This window comes from Chiloscyllium plagiosum, unplaced genomic scaffold (assembly GCF_037043375.1).
Source record: "Chiloscyllium plagiosum isolate Xiang-an unplaced genomic scaffold, Cpla_swu_hap1 HiC_scaffold_33, whole genome shotgun sequence".
In the NCBI taxonomy this organism is placed as follows: Eukaryota; Metazoa; Chordata; class Chondrichthyes; order Orectolobiformes; family Hemiscylliidae; genus Chiloscyllium; species Chiloscyllium plagiosum.
The window spans coordinates 25,767,365-25,789,517 of record NW_028270171.1 but is presented as its reverse complement, the minus strand read 5'-3'; the positions used below and the strand labels follow the sequence as shown (position 1 = coordinate 25,789,517).

The 22,153-nt window shown below is 39.3% G+C and overlaps 1 protein-coding gene across 2 annotated transcripts in view; it reads left to right on the top strand.

Annotated features, from left to right (window-relative positions):
* The window catches only part of LOC122542322 (myosin-9-like), a 169,611-nt gene that overhangs the window by 44,409 nt on the left and 103,049 nt on the right, over nucleotides 1-22,153 (top strand). For both annotated transcript variants that reach the window (XM_043679971.2, XM_043679970.2), the window contains one exon: nucleotides 20,618-20,645. In XM_043679971.2, the coding sequence (XP_043535906.1) occupies nucleotides 20,618-20,645 (28 nt within the window). The remainder of the gene's footprint in view (nucleotides 1-20,617; nucleotides 20,646-22,153) is intronic.

Here is a 22,153-nt window from a genome sequence, read left to right as displayed (position 1 = left end):
ATGGGATGCTTCACCCACTACCTTCTAGCTCATAATGAAAAACTGTCTCAAGTTGTAAAAGCGTCAGGCTAGATCACTTGTTCCAATCTAAGTTTAATGAATTGTACATTCTTATTTTAGGAAGAAAGATTGGTCTGTTTCCTCCAATCTGACACCCTTTCTTTAGCCTTGCCATCTGTTATGGACTAGGCCAGACCCCCTCAAACCATTTAGAAAAGGTAGCCCAGACTCTAACTTCGCTAGTGGTTTTAAGCAGGTGTAAAGTGGATATTCCAGGAGAAAATCAGCTGGTCAAACCACGTGGTTTTAAACAAAACAATTTGTTTACAAGATCACTGAATGAAACACAAACAAAAGAGAACAGAACACTGAATAATTGATCCTATCTGAAAACCCAACAGACTATCCCAACTTAATGCTGTTCCAAATACTTAGAACAATTTCCATATCATGTGGATAGTCTTGACTATAAGCCCTCAACGTGGTTTTTAATGTCTGATGCCACCTTTCTTGCGCTACCTGTGATTCTGGATGGTACACAACAGATTTGAATTATTTTCATCCTAAGATGATATAACTTCCTTGAATAATTTTGATGTGAAGTTTGGCCTTTGATTTAATTGAATCTCTGTGGGAAGTTCATACCTAGTGGCAGAATTCATGTAATTTTGCTACAATCCTTTTAGCTGTGATATTGCGTAATTGAACAACCTCTGGAGATCCAGTCAACACATCTGCAATTGTTAACAAACACCTGATTACCACTTTTTGTTTGAGATAGCAATCAATTAAGACTCTTTTTTAAAAAAGGTTTCTCAAATGCAGGAATAGATATTAAAGGTGTGGGTTTTATTACTGCCTGTGGTTTTCCAGTTACATGACATACAACATGTCTGGCAAAATTCAACTACGTCCTTGTGCAGTCCAGGCCAGTAAAAATGTTTTTGTACTTAGCTTGAGTTTTTCTCCCTCCTAAATGGCCCCCAGAGGTAATTTGTGACCATACGCAACACCTCCTTTTGTATAACCCACTAGCAATATGATTTGATGAACCTCTGCCCATTTCTCATCTGCCTGAATCTGTGATGGTCTCCATTCTCTCATTAAGACTTCATTTTTAAGATTATGACACTTGATACATTCAGATTGTTTGTTTGTTTTTTGATACAATTTAAGTTTTCATCTTTTTGCTGTAACTCAGTTAATTTATCTGAGCTAAAGATGTCTGCATTGTCATCTATTTGCTCCTGGCTTGTCTCAACCATCTGATCAAACACGTCTCTGCTAATTCCACTTCAACAACTTATCTGTACTCTTTGATCTCTCTTGAGTCAACTCATGACTTTGTGACTTCGTTACCACACAGTCAGGAAAAATCTCAGAATATGTGTCCTGCAATAGTTCAGTTGTCAACCACAGTAGGCAGTACTCCTACCAGTAAATCAACTATATTATTAGCAAGGATAAAGTGTATTCCTGGAGCTGAGAGTTTGTCCAACACTCTTGCCATGAATTCTCCACTCTTCAGTGGACTCTCTAACCTCACTTTATATAATTGAGTGTTTCTTGTCTCAGCGTGAATTCCTGTTAGTAGTATTCTTACTGGCAGTAGTCTTTCAGAAGTACGCATCTCCTCATCTTTCAGGATTGAGAAAATCCTGTGTCTCTTAATATTGTAACATCTTTACCTGCTGCTCCTGGTCTGTGCGAATAAACTTTACCTTTGCAGGTATATGGTTTAAGAAGATCTGGCATTTCCTCCTTAACCAATCTCTGACCAGCTTGTACATTCTGGTGTAGCTTTCTAGCCTCCACTGTGCTTTCTGTTCCAACTCCAACAAAATTCACTGGCTTATCCTGTTTTCCTACATCTGACTTCCCAGTGCTTTCCTAACCCACCAACGTTGTGGTTGATTTCATGGGGCCTACTTTATTGCAGTGAAAACACTGGAACTTTTTAACTTTTCTGTCCCCTTCAACCGTTTCCTTTTTACCCTGAGGTAAGTTATCTTTATCTTCACTGAGATCTGCCTTTCCCTTTTCATGTGAGGCTTTCTCTTTTCCCTAATTTCTATCCCCCTCAGATTGAAATTGATTCTGGAAGCCAAACTTTTCTTTATGGATCAACACATAATCATCAGCTATTTCTGCTGCTAATCTTGCTGTTTAACTCTCTGCTCTTCCACATGAGTTCTCACTACTTCAGGAAGTGAATTTTTGAACTCTTCTAAAATAATGGTCTCTCTAAGAGCGTCGTAGGTTTGCTCCAATTTTAATGCCCTTATCTGCCTATCAAAATTACTTTGATCCTTTCAAACTCAATGTATGTTTGACAAGGGTCCCTCCTTAGATACCTGAAATATTGTCTGTAGGCTTCTGGCCAAACTTATTTGCATTTAAGATGGCTTTCTTCACCTCGTACACTCAAGATACCACCTCCGGTAGTAATGCAAATACCTGACTAGCTCTACCTACAAGTTTTGTTTGCAACAATAAAACCCACATGGTCACTGGCCACTGCATTTGTTTAGCCACTTTTCCAGATGAGATGAAAAAGGCTTCCATGTCCTCCTCATCAAATTTAGGCAATGCTTGAAAATATTAAAATTGTTTCTCACCTGGCCTTTGAAGTCCAAACTGCGCACCTCATCCCCTCCTCGTTCTTCCCCTCCTTGCTCGCCACCCCCTCTTTTCCTCTTTTCCTCTTTCCTCTGCTTTTATTTGTAATTCCTTGTCTTTTGCCTCTAACTCAAGCTCTTCATTTTCAATTGAATTTTAGCCATCTCAAAGATTCTGATGGTGTTTCCAGCAAACTTAAATGCTAAGCTATTATTGTAATTATCTCTCCTTTCCTCACAGAAGGAAGCAGCTCCAGCTTGTCTGTTAATTCCAGCAGCTTGGCCTTAATCACCCTTTGTAAAACCCCCAGCAAACCCTTCGTGACTGAAAGCGCCACTGCTATCCCGAGCACTGTTTAAACCAACCGAATTCAACACCTAAAAGAACAAAAGACACTAACCCCTACCACTCACTGCCTTTGAGTCCAACAACTCTAATCCCAATTTGGAACTATGGGTGTCTTTGTGGGATTTGTTCCAATCTGTTATGGACCAAGCTAGACTCCAATCCTTTCAAGAAGGTAGTCCAGGCTCAACTTCGCTAGTTGCCTTTAAGTAGGTGTAAAGTGAATATTCCGCGAGAGAATCAGCTGGTCAAACCACTTAAATTCTGTTTTGTTTAAAACTATTTTCAAGATTACTGCATGAAACACAAACAAAAGAGAACAGAATAGGGAGTATTTTTTTCCCTATCCAACTTAATGATGCTGTTCCAAATACTTTCAACAATCCCCATAAACACCCCATGGCACCAAAGGTAAAATCAAACACAGGTTCTTACGGGAGAGAAGTCAGAGAGTGCTAGCCTCAACCTGCTTCTTTGGGTCCAGCATCTTTTCTCACACAACTTTAAAAACCAAACAAACCAAGCCAGAGAAAAACCGAGCTGGAAGAACTGGCCACTCCCTTTTCATTGTACATGTGTTCTTTTGTAAAACTTGAAAGCCTTCTGCCTGATGCAGTATCTGCTAACTACAAATTGGTCCTAAAACCCGTCAACCCCCAGGTGTTTTGGAGTCTGTTATTTACCCACCTCTCTCATTTTAAAAAAAGGACAGCATCACCTTGTTAAAGGAGCAGCTTTGTCACACATAGGCATCTCTGCTTAACTGAATCAACTCCTTCAAAAGCTTTGTTAGTTTCTGGACAGAAAAAGCTGTCATCTTTTATGGTGTCACCAATAGCGCAGTAAGCTAAACCTGCACAAGCAATGGGCCTTTTTCAGATTATCCACATCAACCGATAGTAGAAATGATATAGGGAGAAGAAAATATTTATAAGTTGTTTGAAAGTGTATTGTTGGACCACAGAAAACCTGCTTCCATACTTTCAGGTTATTAGTAAACTGCATAATGAGCAGAGGTATCTGGACAGAATTCTCTGTACACTCTGAAAGCCCTGACAGTCAGTTGAGAAATATTTTCCATACATTGTAATAATATTCAAAACACAGGAAAAAGCACAAAAATTTCATTAGAACAGAATCAGTTTTACATAGCACTGAAGGCATTTGGAGCACTCAATAATAAAACAAAAAGTTCACATGATCCATCGTTTGCTAAGTCAAAACCTAATCCAGCTGTAAATGAGATTGCAGTGTGCAAAGAGTATTCTTGTGCTTCATCATAATAAATAAATGACCTGAAGGCTTATGTAATGCTGATTTGAATTTGGTTTAGTGGTAGTCCTCTCGCTCTCTTGTGGTAATGTGTTCAAATGTTACGTAATTCAAACACTGTACTGAGAGAGTGCTGGATTTTTGGTGTTGCAGTATTTTGGATGAAGTATTGAACTGACCCCAATCTACCTGTTCAAGGTGACTTGAAATTCTGTGACACTATTTTGAAGACCTTGGAAGTTCTACATTCCTCCCTCAACAACATTTTTATTCAAGTAGATTAGGTGCTCATTAGCAGAATTTTAATTTGTCAAGTGATGTTGTGGCATATGATGGCTGGGTGTATTTGACTGCAGGAAAATAATTATTAGGCTCCATATTGGTTCATTGGCTACAGCACCTTTTAGGTGTCTTGAAGGTATGAAAGGTACAATTTTTTTTCCTGTTACATATCTACTAACATTGGTAGCGCTACACTTTCTGTTGCTACACTTTCTGTTGCTACAATACTTTCATTACTGTAGTCACTAAACTGCAAAGGTACAATCATCAATATTTGGGTGACAAAAACAGAAATTGTGGAGAAACCCAGCAGGTTTGGCAGCATCTGTTGGGAGAAAACAATGGAGTCTGATGACGACTCGTCAGAACACCTGGGTAAGCTGAGAGCAATAAAATTCCAGCAATCGTGACATTTGTCAGTGAGCAGTTATCTTGGGTTCCAAGTCTTAACAGGAATTTATTAGGAAAACTAAAGAATTGATTTGTGTACTATGATTATTTATATAATTGATGTAGTGTCTGCTAACTCTGCATCGCACCACCTTATAACAACTTGCATGGATGTATCTGAAACTTATTCTATTAGGAATTCAATGCCACATTTTGATGTACTGCATATCCTTATCTCTGGTGGTAGAAAAATCTAATGGCACAACTTGTATGATGCCTTTGCATTTTGACATGTTTTAACAGACAGCCTAAAACATGAATTACTGTATAGCTGCCAAGACTGTTCGTAATTTCAGAGGCATGCTTGGAAGATGAGTTGGAGCTTGCTTTATATCTCTTTTTACCATCACTTAGTAAATTAAACAGCAGCAAATGGCCTCTTTCAGTTACACAATCTATCTGTAATACTCTTGAAAGTAAACTGTAACAAAACTACTTTTGGTTGTATCTGAGTGAGTAGATTGGTCAAGCTTGCGAATTGCAATTGGGCGACTTTGCCATGACTCAGTATTTAAGCAAACTTTCAGATCTGTATTCACATTCGCTATTGCAGATAATCAAACCTGGCACAGGAACTTCTAATTGATTTTCCACTTTTTTTTAAAAACAAGTAATTCACTCACTATTGGAATAATCAGGAGAAAATGAAGATTTAAGATGCTGGAGATCAGAGTCAAAAAGTGTGGTGCTGGAACAGTACAGCAGTTCAGGCAGCATCTGAGGAGCAGGAGAATCAACATTTTTGGGCATAAACCATTCATCTGGAATATTGGCTGGGGGGGATGGGAGGAGGCTGAGGAATATTGGAAGAGGGAGGCAAGGGGATTGAGGGAAAATTGAGGCTGGGGGGCAGGTAGTGTGGAAGGTGATGGGTAGATGAAGATGGGGAGTGTGGTGATAAGTTGGAGCAGATAGGTGGGAAGGAAGATGGACAGGTCGAACAGCTTAAGTAGACAGTGCCGAGTTGACAGGTAGGATCTGAGATGAGGTGGGAGGGGAGATGAAACTGGCGAAATTGACATTGATGCCGTGTAGTTGTAAGTTCAAAGGCTGAAGACGAGCCATTCCTCCTCCAGGCGTTGGGTGGCTTGGATTTGGTAGTGGTGGCCCAGGACTTGCATGTCCTTGGCGGAGTGGGAAGGGAAGGCCAGCCCCAGCCCCACCCCCTCCTATTTGTCTCAGCCCCTATGCTTCTCCCCCCCCCCCCCCCCACTTCTCATGAAGAGCTTATGCTTGAAACATCGACTCTCCTCAGATGATGCCTGATCTGTACTTTTCCAGTGCCACATTGGAATTATCTGAACCAAAACCAGAGAATGTTAAGTAATCACCACTGGGCATGTCTGCGCTTGCACTTGTTTGTACATGTCTGAGAAGTTTCACCATTAAGTTACAACCTTCAGGGCAAGGTCATTATTAGGCACGCATTGAAATGTTTTTAATGACTTTTAAAAAAAATTACAAAATAGCTGATTGCTACAAACTAACTAGAAAATAATTTCCCAACTTTTTAGTGCTTTTAAAATCTGAACTCGGTGGTAGGTTAATACTCCATTTTTTTGATAATCTGACTTTTAACTGCATCAATCAAACTTTTTTCTTAATTCATTCTTTCATGGGATGTGAATATAATAATTATTTTGAAAAGAAAAGAACTTTCAAAATGTTGTCTAGTCCTGCTCGTTCATGCTAAATTTTGTGCTTTGTGATATTGAGGTACGTTTTGAGAGGAGGTTTGTATGAGTCTGTAGACGTTGCTCGCTGACTCCAGAGATTTAATTACTCCATAGTCATCTGGCACTTCTCCGTGTACATGAATAATATTCAAGTGCATGCATTTGCAAGTTTATAAACAGATATTTGAGATGAGCATTTTAAAAAAAACTTTATCTTGCAATTACCAGGAAAATTAGTGACAAATATGAGCATTAAGGGAAAACTGCATTTGTATTTGAGAGAAAGGTGCTGATTGGCAGAGGTCTTGTCATAATGAATGCGTAAGTTAATGATGACTGACAGCTAACTGCCAAGCTTTAAGATTTATACCAGACAGCTTGATTCTGGTCAAGGAATTGCTCTGAGAAAATGAACCATAGAAGAAATGGTTGGATGTTGTAACCTATTTGATCCAATCAGCCCGTTGCGCTCTCACAATTGTTATATGCTCAAGAAGTACAAATATAAAAGCAAAACTTAAAGCTTTGACAACATCTTTTATCATTATTGTAGTTCTGTAGTACGACTTTGGACATGGCAAAGATGTCGCGGTCATTTAAAATCTATTGGATGAATTTCAGACAGTATATGCTACTTATTTTAATAAACACACAGGAATTTTTCTACACTTCATTCAATTTAGCTTTTTTCTTGCTTATGGGATGTAGACATTGCTGGCTGAAAGCACTTATTGCCCGAAGACCATAAGGCAACTGGAGTCATATGTAGGGCAGAACAATTAAGCATGATTTGCTTTTCTAAAATACATTAGTGAGCCAGATAGCCTTTTTTTTAAAAAAAAAATGACAATTGACAGTGGTTATATGGTGGTTTTATTTCAGAAATTTTTAAAACTGGAATTTAAATTTCTCCATCTGCCTTTGCAAGATTCAAACCTATAGCCAATGGAACATTTTGATTAGTGTTCTGGATTATTATTCCAATGATGTTAGCACAATGCCACCGCCTTTCCCTAATTGATTGTCAAGTCTGAAGCTGACCTGATCGCTAAAGACAATTTGTTAGAATTACATTTTAATTTGTGACTGAGTCATGTTTAGATAGACACATTACGATTCAGTGTATTGTTCTAATTGTGTGAATAATGGCATCAAATGTTTGTGTAACATTCTGGGCTTTTCAACGGCCTTGTATGTGCACTGTGATTTAAAAATTCTAAAGGCATGGACCAGATGGAAACTATTGGTTTATTAAATGATTAAACCCCACATATTTCTTACTGGAAAAGGTATGATTACTTTGTAAATTGTTTTAGAATGCACATTTGTATGGCACTGGTGAATTTTATATCCTGTCAGTATAACTGGATGGAATCTTCCCACTGTTCACTAGAAGGGACATGCTTTAGAAACAAGCATTGTAAGCATTGCAGTCAAGTTTAAACCGGTGTTGAATTGAGTTGCCACAAAGCACTTATTTCACATTTGAACAGTTTACTGCATAATAAACTTAATGTTTGGGAGAACTCGTGTTTTTTCATGTGAGACATTCAGGAGTTGGGATTCAGTGTAGATCAATAAGGATAGAAAGAGATCTAGTTATGCAATTGCTGTAGAATTTTCCATAAGTTAGAGTTATGGAGAAAGCAGGAGAGGATATGTGATCTTCAGCACAAGGTTGTGATCAGTATGGTTCAGTCCGAGAGAGTAACAAAAGGAAAATGGAACTGCTGGTGAGGGTGTACACATTGTAATGTGGTGTGAAAACAATGGCTTCTGTCTTAAGACTGTGTTTAGCTGGAGATAGCTTTAACATGTTTAGGACTGGACGTCAGGAAGCCAGTTTGACCACAATAAAACATTTAGGGGCCTAATTATATGTGGAGAATATAATTTTGAACATCACTCAACTAAATGTAGAAGTTGAACCTCTGATGGGATTACCTCGGGGCAGCTTGTGGTTGAGAGGATTAATCATTTTGAGATCCTAGATGTGGCATTATGAGGGTAAGAAGTAACCTCACTGATTAATTTAGAATGTGAAGGCTCTGATTTGGACATTCTAGACAGGCCAGATGCAGGAAGGATGTTTACCAGAGCAGGGAGTCTAGAACCAGGAGTCGCTGTCTCTGGACTGATGAGAAAATGTTTTTCACTCAGACGATGGTCATCCTGTGAAATTTGCTACCACAGAAGACTTGGGTCGCTGAGTACATTGAAGAGAGAAATTCTCCATAACACACATTTGTAGCATAAATTAGGCCATTCAACCCATCAAAACTGCGCCACCATTCAATCATGGTTGATAATTTTCCTGCTTTCTCCCTATAACTGTTGATCTCCATGACAATCGAGAACCTATCCATCTCCATTTCAAATATACTCAATAATCTGGCCTTCTCTGGCTTCTGTGGCAATAAATTCAATAGATTCACCGTTCTCTAGCTGAAGAGGTTTCTCCTTATCTCAGTTCTAAAAGGTCTTCCCTTTACTCTTGGATTGCTTATTGGCTTCACTTACAGATGGTTGTGCAAACATCTGGAATGGACTGTTGACTTTTTTTTGGCAGGTCTTGCACAACGCTGCGTTCGTTGAAACAAAACTTTCACCGTAATTTTCCAAAACATTCATAAAATTCAAGTTGTGTTAAGTTGCATAGCTTTATCCATTTGAATGTTAGTCTCACTGCGAGCTACACATTTTGTCACTAGTTATTGGATTTAAGTCTGTTCTTGGTAAAATTTATCTTGCAACTAATTGTGTGGTATTCGTTTTCTGCAGCATCCTTAGGCAAATAATTTTATCAGTTCGTTCTTGTTTTGGTACCTTGCAAGATTATGATTAGTTTGATTATGATGTATTGTTGCATGTGGTAAACCCCCCTGCTGCTTTAAACCTGCAACACAAATGATTTAACCTGTGTTGTAATCTGTTAAAATTCAAGAGGCCAGGAACTATCCCAAAGGTTACTATTTAAAGTAAAAATTAACAACTTTATTTTTTTTAACTGTATGACAGAGAATAATTAACTAACAACTATTTACAACTCCTTTCTCTAACCTATCAGTTAATTACCCTTCTATAATACTGGTCCAATAAAACCCCCAATTAAGATTTACCAAAAATTAAAATTCCAAAACCAGCCAGCTGTTGAAACTTCTCTTTGTGTCTTCCTATGTCTTTTTTTCTCTTCTGAGGGTTTTTGTTTCACAGGCCTTTGATAGATAAAAGTACCTTTTTCAGCCAGCTGATTTGTGAGTAGTGCACGTATGTTGGTGGCTTGGCAGGTCTCCCAACTGTTCAATTTTTTTCCTGGTCTTATACCCCAAAGCATTGGATTTGGTTGTCTTATAGCAACCAGGTACTGCTAGCTGCTGGACCAACTTTTACATTGTAAATTCTCCAGCACTGTGTGCTTGCGAAGTCCTTCAGCACTCAAAGGTACAGTACCCTAGGGCAACCCGGTGGCACAGTGGTTAGCACTGCTGCCTCACAGCGCCAGAGACCTGGGTTCAATTCCCGACTCAGGCGACTGACTGTGTGGAGTTTGCACATTCTCCCCGTGTCTGCGTAGGTTTCTTCCACGTGCTCAGGTTTCCTTCCACAGTCCAAAAATGTGCAGGTTAGGTGAATTGGCCACGCTAAATTGCCCATAATGTTAGGTGTAGGGGAATGGGTCTGGGTGGGTGCGGGTCGGTTTGGACTTGTTAGGCCGAAGGGCCTGTTTCCACCCCCTTACACCTTTTATAACAGTATATTAGTTTGATTGTTCTGATCATGTGGCAGCAGTCAATATTTCAGTCCAAACCATGAATTTTTAATCTTGATTTGCTCTTGTTTTGCTTTTTCTGTTGCATCTCAGTGTGTCAATGATATCATGCTTTGTGATTTGTTTACGACCTTTAAAATATCTTTGTTATATCTGGCAATTAATTGGCACATTAATTCCTTTTAAATTCAACGTTATCTTTAATCATTTATAGGAAGGTTGTGTCACTGGCTAGGCCAACATTTATTGTCCGTTCCTAATTGCACTTGGGGCAAGTGCTAGTGAGCTGCTGCATTGAACTGTTGCAGTCTTTGATGTAGGTTCATCCTCTGTGCTGTTGGGTGTTAAGCTCTCTTTTTTTTTTCCTGAGATTCTTACACACTTGACGCAACTGCAACATGCCAACTTCTGTGAACAACCAAAACTTTATTAAGCAGGGTTCAGTACAAACTTCCTGGAGGAACTTTTTAAACACATACAACTCCGCAAGCCTTGCGAGGTGTTAAAGCTTTCTCTGAACAAAGGAAACAGTCCTTCCTTTATACAAAATCCTTACATCACAGTCAACAATGCCCACAAGACAACCCCTAGCGCTCGCGCGCGCGCGCTCTCTCCTCTTTTCCCCCCCCCCCCCTCCCCAACATGCATGCACACATGCGCACTCTCTCACATGCCCGAAACGTTGATTCTCCTGCTCCTTGGATGCTGCCTGACCTGCTGCGCTTGTCCAGCAACACATTTTTCAACTGAAGACACAATGCAGTGACCTGATCATCTCCAGAAACAATATAATGTAAATCATCCCTTGATGAATCTGTTGCAAATAGTTTTTTTTTAACTACAGGGAATAGTCAAATTCCAACTGTAATGTTCTTATTGATTTCTGAAAAGGGATTAAAATGTAAATAGTAGATGACAATGTAAATTTGGCTTTTGAATAACTAGGAAATGGCAATGCAAATGGCTTTAAAAGAGATGAGAATGCAACTTCCTTACAATTTACCTGTAAGTCAGAGGCATCCCACCCTAGCCTCGGGTCATCCAATTTCCTACAGGTCAGCTGAGCAAGTTAACTCTTTAATATTACATTGGGGAGTACACTACTTTGACCTAGTGACTATGAAGGAAAATGACAGTTCCAGGTCTGAATGATGTGTAGCTTGGAGAAGGACTTGCAGGTGGTGGTGTACAAAGTTTTAAATGGGTACTAGTCAGCAGCTGATTTGCCCTGGATATTGTTAAGTTGCATTTATCTGGACAAGTGGAGAGTATTACATCACACTCCTAAATTGAGTTTAGCAAACTGGCTTTGGAAAGTTAAAGGTGTTAGCCAGTGCAGGATTACAGCCCTCTGACCTGCTGTTATAACCATCGTGCTTATAATTGCTTCTGTTTCTGGTCAACAGTATCCCTAAGAATAATGTTAATGAGGGATTCAAAGAAAATAAAACCATTAAATGCTCAGGAATTTATGGTAGGTTTCTCTTTTGTTGGCTTGCTACTCATCATGCAAGACTGAATGCTGTACAGATCTTGCCTCATTTGGGCACTGCTTTTGGTAATTCAGAGATGAGAATGCTAAACATTACACAATTTGTTAGCAATCATACTTCTGACTTTATGAAAACTTTTAACTAGCTGAGCATGGTTGGACATTGAAAACTAACCTGAGGAGTTCCTGCAATGATGTCCTGAGACTGAGATGATTGCCCTTCTGCAACCGCATCCTTTTGTGCTGTGCATGACTAACTAGTTGAGAATTTTTCCCCCAATTCCCATCAACTCCAGTCTTTACAAAACTCCTTCATGTTTATACTCTTGTCAGATGCTACCTTGGTAATAAGGGCAGTTTTCCTTCAGTTATTTTGTCCATGTTTTCACCAAGGCAGTAATAAGGTCAGGATCTGAGGTCTGGCAAACCCAAACTGAACATTGTCAGAAGTCACATGATAGCAGGTTCTCGTCCATTAGGTTTATTTAAAAATACAAGCTTTTGGAGACTGGTCCTTCAGGTAAAGTATCCTCTCCAGTCCAACACCAATACCTCCATAACATGAACATCTGGATGTAAATTTGCTTGCTGAGCTGGAAGGAGGTTTGTTTTCAGACGTTTCGTCACCATACTAGATAGCAGCACTTCACCGGTGGCTCACTGATGTTATGTCCTGCTTTCTATTTGTGTTTAGGTGTTTGTGTGTTTAGAAAGTGGGACATAACACCAGCACTTCACCGGAGGCTCACTGATATTACCTATAATAGTGACGAAACGTCTGCTCGCTGAGCTGTAAGGCTCGTTTTCAAACTTGCATCCAGAACCTCAACGTAAGCTACAAATCTTACCAAAACCCGCTAACATGAAGGCTTTCAAGTAAAAAAAACTTGTACAATGTAAGGGGAGTGGCCAGTTCCCCCAGCTCAACTTTTCTCTGGTTTTGTTTGGTTTTTAGCAGGAGTGTTGAAAACGTGTTGGACCCAAAGAAGCAGTCCAGGCTGGTACTCTCTCTGACTTGTCTCTTGCAAGACTGTGTTTTGAGTTTACCTTTTGTGCCAAAGGTGTTTATAGAGATTGTTGCAAATATTTGGAACAACATTAAGTTGAGATGTTCTGTTGGGTTTTTGGAGAGATTAAGTTATTTGGTATTCTGTTTTCTGTTGTTTGTTTCATTCAGTAATCTTTTTAAATAAATTCTGTTTTGTTTAAAACTGAGTGGTTTGACCAGCAGCCTTTCTCCTGGAATATCCATTTTGCTTAAAACAACTAGCAAAGTTAGGGTCTGGGCTACTACTTAATGTTTTGAAGAGTCTGGCCTGGTCCATAACACTTGTCAGAGTGAAATGTCAATTTGGTTAAGGTTCTACATGGTTATACCCCAAACAAGTGAAATTGCTCTACATCCGGGACTGCTCATAGATGAGAAGGTAACAGATAAATGAATTGGAGGGGACTTGAGAAAAAAATATACATAGTAGTTTGGAATTGGAATGCATTGCCTGATGGATGGTAATTATAAATTCTATAGTTGCCTTCAAAAGGAAGTAAGCTAAATTGAATGTAGGTTTGCTCGCTGAGCTGGAAGGTTCGTTTTCAGATGACCTCCCAACTCCATACTTAATGCACTGACCATTAAAGGAAAGCATACCAATGATGTCTTCAATATCTTATCTATCCACAATTTCACTTACAAGAATTATAAACCTGCAATCCAAGGCCTTTGTCCAGCGACACTCCCCAGGACCTTACCATTAATTATATAAGCCGTGTACTGATTTACCCTACCAAAATACAGAACTGGCTCAAAGGTAGAAGTTGGAGGGTGGTGGTGGAGGGTGCTTTTTCAGACTGGAGGCCTGTGACCAGTGGAGTGCCATAAGGATTGGTGCTGGGTTCACTACTCTTTGTCATTTAAATAAGTGATTTGGATGTGAGCATAAGAGGTACAGTTAGTAAGTTTGCAGATGACACCAAAATTGGAGGCGCAGTGGTCAGCGAAGAGGGTTACCTCAGATTACAACAGGATCTTGATCAGATGGGCCAATGGGCTGAGAAGTGGCAGATGGAGTTTAATTCAGATAAATGCGAGGCGCTGCATTTTGGGAAAGCAAATCTTAGCAGGACTTATACACTTAATGGTAAGGTCCTAGGGAGTGTTGCTGAACAAAGAGATCTTAGAGTGCAGGTTCATAGCTCCTTGAAAGTGAGTCGCAGGTAGATAGGATAGTGAAGAAGGCGTTTGGTATACTTTCCTTTATTGGTCAGAGTATTGAGTGCAGGAGTTGGGAGGTCATGTTGCGCCTGTACCAGACATTGGTTTGGCTGTTGCGTGTGCGTGCAATTCTGATCTCCTTCCTAATGGGAAGATGTTGTGAAACTTGAAAGGGTTCAGAAAAGATATTTACAAGGATGTTGCCATGGTTGGAGGATTTGAGCTATAGGGAGAGGCTGAATCGGGTGGGGCCGTTTTTCGTGGCACACTGGCGGCTGAGCGGTGACCTTATAGAGGTTTACAAAATCATGAGGGGCATGGATAGGGTAAATAGACAAAGTCTTTTCCCTGTGGTGGGGGAGTCCAGAACTAGAGGACATAGGTTTAGGGTGAGAGGGGAAAGATATGAGACCTACGGGGCAACTTTTTCATGCAGTGGGTGGGATGTGTATGGAATGAGCTGCCAGAGGAAGTGGTGGAGGCTAGTGTAATTGCAACATTTAAAAGGCATTTGGAAGGGTATATGAATGGGAAGAGTTTGGAGGGATATTGGCCAGGTGATGGCAGGTGGGACCAGATTGGGTTGGGATATCTGATCGGCATGGACGTGTTGGACCGAAGGTTTTATTTCCGTGCTATACATCTCTATGACTTACTTTGAGTAAGTTGATTCAGAATGTAAGAGATTCAGTTGGCAGACTTAGCCTTTATTTCCTGTAAGGAAATCTGTTCTTCAAAGATAGAGCTGACTCTGTTAATCCAGTAGGAGATGGCACATCAAATATGCTATTTTGCAAAAGAACATTACCCAGGTAGTTAAATTTATTTTTTATTTTGAGTGGTAAATTATTGATGATAATTACATAGGATTTGACTGGGAGATCAGGTATGCACTGGACCATGGCTTTTATTAGGCTGAACCAAGCAATCAGAAATCTTCAAGGATGTGAGGGTGTTATAAACAGTCATTGGCAGGCATGAACAGGCCAGGAGAGTTTGTCTGTGTCACTTTGTTTTGATATGCACCATAGCACTAGAACTTAAAAGTGAATGTTGAAAGAGAAACTCTCCAACAGATGTGCATGAGGAAATGAGGCTCAAATGATTATGGAGTTAAATGTTCTCTGAAAACAAATGAGGCTGAGAAAATAGTAAATACTGTACTGGAAACTTCAAATAAAGCAACCCACTAGAAGGCACAACTTGCTAGACCATATCTATCAATAAATTGTAGGCCACAATTTTGAATCCATGCTGCAAATTTGCACATCTTCCTGCATACTGAGACTCCATTTTCTGTTTTTTCAGTTGCATGCGATTTGATTCAGGATTGATTATTTAAATTTGATTTTACAAACCTTGTTCAATTGTGCCAACACTTGAAAGCTTTTAAATAAATAATTGGTTCATGTTTATTATAATTGAGTTTTGTTTCATGATTTTTTCTGTTGGTAATGGTATTGAGGGAAATCAAAAAAAGACCAGTTGAGATATAGAAAAAGATTAATTGAATGGTGAAATATACAGGAGGGTCTCAATAGTCTCCTACTGTTCTTTGTGAGGGTCAGAGTGAGAGTATGCATAAAATGTAAATTTCTGAATTTTCATCAATTCAGTTGATGAATTCATCAATTCAGTTTTCATCATGTTTAGTTTTAATGGGTGCTTTTAGCACCTAAGTTTTAACTTTGTTCTGAATGCATCAGTGGCTTTTAGTATTTCAGGTATGTCACTCCTAAGGGAAACTGATGACATAATTGTCATCTTTCTCCTTTTTATGGAAGTAAAATGGATTTTGAGTTTTCTTTGTCAGTCCATTGTAAAACCAAATTAAATACTTATTTCCTGCTCCTCCCAGAGTTATGTAAATTTGCTCCTATGTGCCAATGAGCTTGCATTTGTTTCAGATATTTTTCACACTGCTGTTGGTGGATAACTTGGTAAAATTGCTTCAGTGTTTAATGTATCATCTAGTTGTGTCATTTTTGTCCCATTGTGATTCAGCTAAGTGGAAGTGCTACTCTTACTAGTCTGCAGGAATTTTTGAGTTTTTGGTTTCCTACTCCTCTCTTTAATTTGGTCCAATTTCTTAAAAAAAATTGTATCCTTTATAATCATAAAATATGCAGTGGGTTTAATCTTGCTGGGACAAGGTTCTATGCAGCTTGCTTGACCAGTTGGTAAAATAGGAGAAAGTGAGGACTGCAGATGCTAGAGATCGCTTAAAAATGTGTTGCTGGAAATGCGCAGCAGGTTAGGCAGCATCAAAGGAGCAGGAGAATCGAGCAGGAGCAGGAGCCCTGAAGAAGGGCTTATGCCTGAAACGTCGATTCTCCTGCTCCTTTGCTGCCTGACCTGCTGTGCTTTTCCAGCAACACATTTTTAAGCAGTTGGTAAAATATCAGAGAGCATTATTCACTTGTAACTATTGACGTGGTTTACCCAGTTGTAGCCAAACACAATCCTGTCTAACTTTGTCTTGGTTCCAGGCAAGGTTATTGCATAGCAATTGGAAATGGGAATTTTATTTATTTTTATTTTCCCCTTCACTAAGTGACAGTCAGACTTGTGTTGGTGATATATGCTTTATCAAGTTGATCCAATCTACAATGACCAGTGTCCACAGCATGTGGGACTTGATTTATTTATTTCATGAGATGAGAGCATCACTGGTAAGGTCAGTATTTATTGCAAATCTCTAATTGCTCAGAGGGCAGTCAAGTGTCAACTACATTGTGGGGTGTGGAGTCACATATAGGCCAGACCACATGAGGATGGCATTTTCTTCCCCAAAGAACCATCATGCATCAGCTGGGCTTTTCCAATAATCAACAATGGATTCATGGTTGTCGTCAGTTTCTTAATTCCAGGTTTGTATTGAACTCAAATTCCTCCATTTGTCATAGTGGGACTTGAACCTGGGTCCCCAGAGCATCAGCTGGGTCTCAAAGTCTAGTGATAATACCGCTAGGCTGTTACTCCCAACCAAGATTTCTAGATTAAGATTATATATAAAAATACTTGAGAGTGGAGTTAGGCCATTCAGCCTATCAAGTTGGTTTTACCATTCGATCATGGCTGACCGGTTTCTCAACTCCATTCTCTTGCCTTCTGCCTATACACTTTGATTCCCTTACTAATCAAGAGTCTATCTATCTCTGTCTTAAATACATTCAATGGCTTGGCGTCCACAGTCTTTTGTGGCAATGAAGTTCATGCATTTACCATCCTATTGCTAAAAAAAACTTTCGTCCTCATCTGTTTTTAAAAAGTTGTCCCTTCAAGCTTACTGTGCCATTGGTTCTTAATCTCTCTTAGTACTGGAAACAACATCTCCATGTCCACTTTATCCAAGCCTGTAAGTATGGTTAGATTCAATATGATACTCCCTTGTCCTTCTAAATTCCATCAAGTACAGACCCAGAGTCCTCCGCTCCTCTAGAACAAGTCCTTCATACATTGGATCATTCTTGTGCATTTCTCTGGACTCTGTCCAAGGCCTGAATGTCCTACCTTGGATAAAGGGCCCAAAACCACGCTCAGTATTCCAAACCTAGTCTGACCAATGCTTATGCACCCTCAGCAGTATATCCTTGCTCTTGTAATCCTGCCCTTGAGAAATGAATACTAAACATTGCATTTGCATTCCTGACTGCCAGCTGGACCTGCATGTTAACCTTTAGAGAATTCTGAGCTGGGCATCCAAAGTCCCTTGTACTTCAGATTTCCAAAGCCATTCCCCATTTTGAAAATAGCATCTATCTCTATTCTCATTACCAAAGTGCAAAACCAAAGTGCAGCAGCTTGGTTCACTCTTAGCTGTCCTCTGGGCAGTTAGGCATGGGCAATAAATGCTGCCTAGCCGGGACTCTCTCATCCTGTGAATGAATAAATGAATAATATCCCCACTCTGTACTTTCTACTAGTCAGTTGTGCTTGTACCTTTCCTGTAACACTGTGGGCTCTTATTTTGTTTGACAAGATGCCACCATAGGAGAATGCTAAAGTTCTAGTTGTAGGGGCACTACCACTGCCCCACAAAATTTATATTTAATTGCTTACAGAAACATTCTTCTCCCAACTTTCAATTTACCAGCTGAGATTAAGCTCTTGGAGTAGATCACTGTCTTTTCTTTTTTTTTCAGTTAAAGGCAGGTGGTGAGAGAATATATTTTGTTTTATACTTCTGACCCAGTTGGAAGACTTTGACTTCTGACCACGTTCAGGATGATTAATCAGAAAAATGAATGTGAACTAGCAAAAGGCCTGTCAACAATGCAGTAGGTAGACCAAAATGGGGCTCTCCTGAGGCTGCCATTGGTTTTGCACCTCTTACCGTTATTCTCTTTTTGGCTTTCTTCTTTGTGAGACTGGACATTTCTTATTTGTGTTTTTATTCTGTTCGTGTTAACTGGGCTACCCATTAGGTTTCATCGGAAGTTTGGAAGTGAACTGGATTACTTCCAGTCTACCTTTACCATGGGCAAATTTTCTCACCTTCCCACTGGAGAATGTTCCAAAAGCATGGATTTATCTTAGTGTGGGTTTTGTGCTGTTGTTCCTCTATTTATCATGCAACATGTGCAAGTGATTTGTAGACTCAGAATTTTTAGATTAACATTATAATATTAAGCAAGGTGAGATAAGTGAGTTGATCAGAACTTGAGTTTGACATATGCAATTGACTTCAGGAAAAAAAAATACCGTCCCACAATACTATGTAGTTAAGAAATCTAAATTTTCATTTTGAGGTACAGGTTGTTCTGCTATAACTTGTTAATGCAAATTGGCTGTAACACGATTAACAAATTGGGTACATTTTCTAAAGCATGAACTTTTAAAATGTGCGTTGGCTGTAATGCGATTACATCACTAACATTTTAAATACTGTTTTTTGAACCATGATTTTTCTATAATGCGGGGTTGCACAAGAATAAAATCAGTGTTATAGAAGAACTAGCTGTATTGCAATATGTTTCTATGATTTGATGTTCTCACTTTGTTATTGAAGAAAGGCGCAGCACAGGATGCTTGATTTATCAGATATGAGTCATGACAGTTACCGTTGCATCTAAATTTCCTTTTACAGAAAGGCAGTTGATAAAAGTATCTGTTGATTTTGAAGTCGGAATTGTGCACTTTTTTCCTTTGGCTGAGGGTAAGAACATAACCTAAGAACAAAGAGCAGGACTAGGCCATCTGGCCCTTTTGAGCTGCTCTACAATTCAACAAGATAGTGGCTGAACTTCTCATGGCCTCAGCTCACTGACCCACCCTCAGTCATAGTACAGAATGCAGACAGACCCTTGCCGACCAGATATCCCAACCCAATCTAGTCTCACCTGCCAGCACCTGGCCCATATCCCTCCAAACCCTTCCTATTCGTATACCTATCCAAATGCCTTTTAAATGTTGCAATTGTACCAGCCTCCACCATTTTCCTCTGGCAGCTCATTCCATACACGTACCACCTCTGTGTGAAAACGTTGCCCTGTAGATCTCTTTTATATCTTTCCCCTCTCACCCTAAACTTATGCCCTCTAGTTCTGGACTCCCCCACCACAGGGAAAAGACTTTGTCTATTTACCCTATCCATGCCCCTCATAATTCTGTAAACCTCTATAAGGTCACCCTTCAGCCTCTGATGCTCCAGAGAAAACAGCCCCAGCCTGTCCAACCTCTCCATATAGATCAAATCCTCCAATCCTGGCAACATCTTTTCTGAATCCTTTCAAGTCATTTTGTTCTGAGCTAAGCACTGTTTTATTTGGTCAACGTGAAGCTTCTTGTTTCATAATGTGTATGCATGCTTTCAAGTGTTCTGTTTTATAAGTTTGTGAATGTTCAACATTAACTCCAGTCTGAACATATGCAGTTTGTAATCTAAAGTTGGAAGCTTCTTTTATCATGTTTGTATGGTCTGACAGTAGTCTGGCTGAAGTAGAAAAAGGAAATGCTTGGGGATTTGTTTATTCTCTCATTCTGTTTTCCAGTATCTGTGACAAAAGTAGTGCAGCAATTTAGATGCCATCAGTTATTTTCTATACTCACTAAAATGTACTTTTTTAGTGGAACCTGTATTTGGCTTTCAGAAGTGTACGACCTTTCCCTTTGGGATCTAAAATGTTGCTGGCTACTTTTAATGCATCCAACCAAAATTGTTCTTCATCTGCAGATTTTTAGACTTTAATATTTGTCATTATCAGCAGTAAATTTTTAACTGCATCTATCTGTATTTTGGAAGTGAACTTGAGAACAAATGGCAGTTATGGTTGAAGGTGAGAAACAAATACCATTTTCTAATGATTAATGGGCTTCAACAATTGCTTGCCTGCAGAGCTGAGTAACGTTTCATGTTTTAAATTAGGTCATACAGTACTCTACTATAAGACTTTGTTTGTTTGTTTGAGTTAAATTGATCATTTGAGGATGGAATGGGTCCACAACAGATGACAAAAATGGAAAGAAATAATTTCGCATTTCATTTTGTTTCATTTCAGATCGTGAGGACCAGTCAATCCTCTGCACGTAAGAACTATTTTGCTTTTTATCTAAATATGTATTTTTTGAGACTGTTATATTGCCTTCAGGTTCTGAAATAGTTTTGCCACAAATTGTTTTGACTGGTAAAAATAGAGTTTACATGTAAAATATTCTTGGTATCGCTCCTAACAATTTTAAAAAAATGCTATAATCTTAAATTGCTTTTGTTCATGTTGTTTCAAGCAATGATGACTTTCAAAGAGTTGCTCTGACAGGAAAGTTGAAGAGTAGTGAGTCTAGGAGTCCGTGAATGAAATTTCTGACCTCTCTTAATAGTGGACGACATGACTTCTATCAAGGACCAGTTGTTTTATTAGTGTCTACCAGTGTCTACGTATATCCAGAATGAGAGCGCTGTATTAGCATTGTTGATTTGTTGGCTACTACTGTAAATGCACAATATCTTTTTTTAAAAAAAAAATTCATGTGATGTGGGTGTCCTTGGCTGGCCCTCTGTTAATTGTCCTGGAAAAGATGATTATGAGCTGTGGCCTTGAACCAATGAAGTTCTTGGTGTGTAGAGACACCATAATGCTTTCGAGTTCTGGGATTTTGAGCCAGTGATGGTGAATAAATGACAGTAAAATTCTAAGTCAGAATGGTCTTTTTTTTTTCCATTATTCCTTCACAGAAATAGGGTATCAGTGGCGAGGTCAGCATTTGCCCATCCCTAATTTCCCAGAAGGTAGTTTAATGTCACCCATATTGTTCTGCGTCTGGAGTCACATGTAGGCCAGACCAGGTATGGCTGGCAGTTTCCTTCCTAAAAGTGAACCAAATGGGCTTTTTTTTTACCATCGACAATAGATTAGCGGTAAGCATTAGACTCTTAATTCCAGAGTTTTACTGAATTCAAATTGCATGATCCATTTTAGTTACCTGGTTCTCTGGGTTAATAGTTCAGTGATAATAGGAACTTCCAACTGTTGATGTATTCGTGCATTTGTTGATCTTTGTTTTTCTTGGTGGTAAAGATTGTGAATTTGGATGTTGCTGAGCTTTAGTGCATTTCTGCAATGAATATTCTAGATGTGTGCAGTGCTGCTATGCTGCATTGGCGAATAAATGTTAAAGGTGGTGGATGGGGAGCCAACGAAATGGGCTATTTTGTCCTGGGTGGTGTTAAGCTGCTTTAGTATTGTAGGAGTTGCATTCATCAAGACAAGTTGAGAGTATTCCATTGTAATGCTCATTTGAATTTTAGAGGGTGGATAGGGAATGGGGTGACAAGACAAGTTACTTAATAGAATCCTAGCATATGACCTGCTTTTGTATCCGTGGTATTTACTTGGCTGTCCCAGTTCAGTGTTTGGCCTATAATAAATAGTACGAGGATGTTGATAGTGAGGGGTTCAGCAGTGGTAATTCCATTGAGTGTTATGGATCAGACCAAACTCGCCCAAAATATATGAAGGGGATGACATGGATCCAACTTTTATCATATTTAGAGGCAATTGTAATGCACTGTGTTCCAGATGTGATTTGATTGGTCA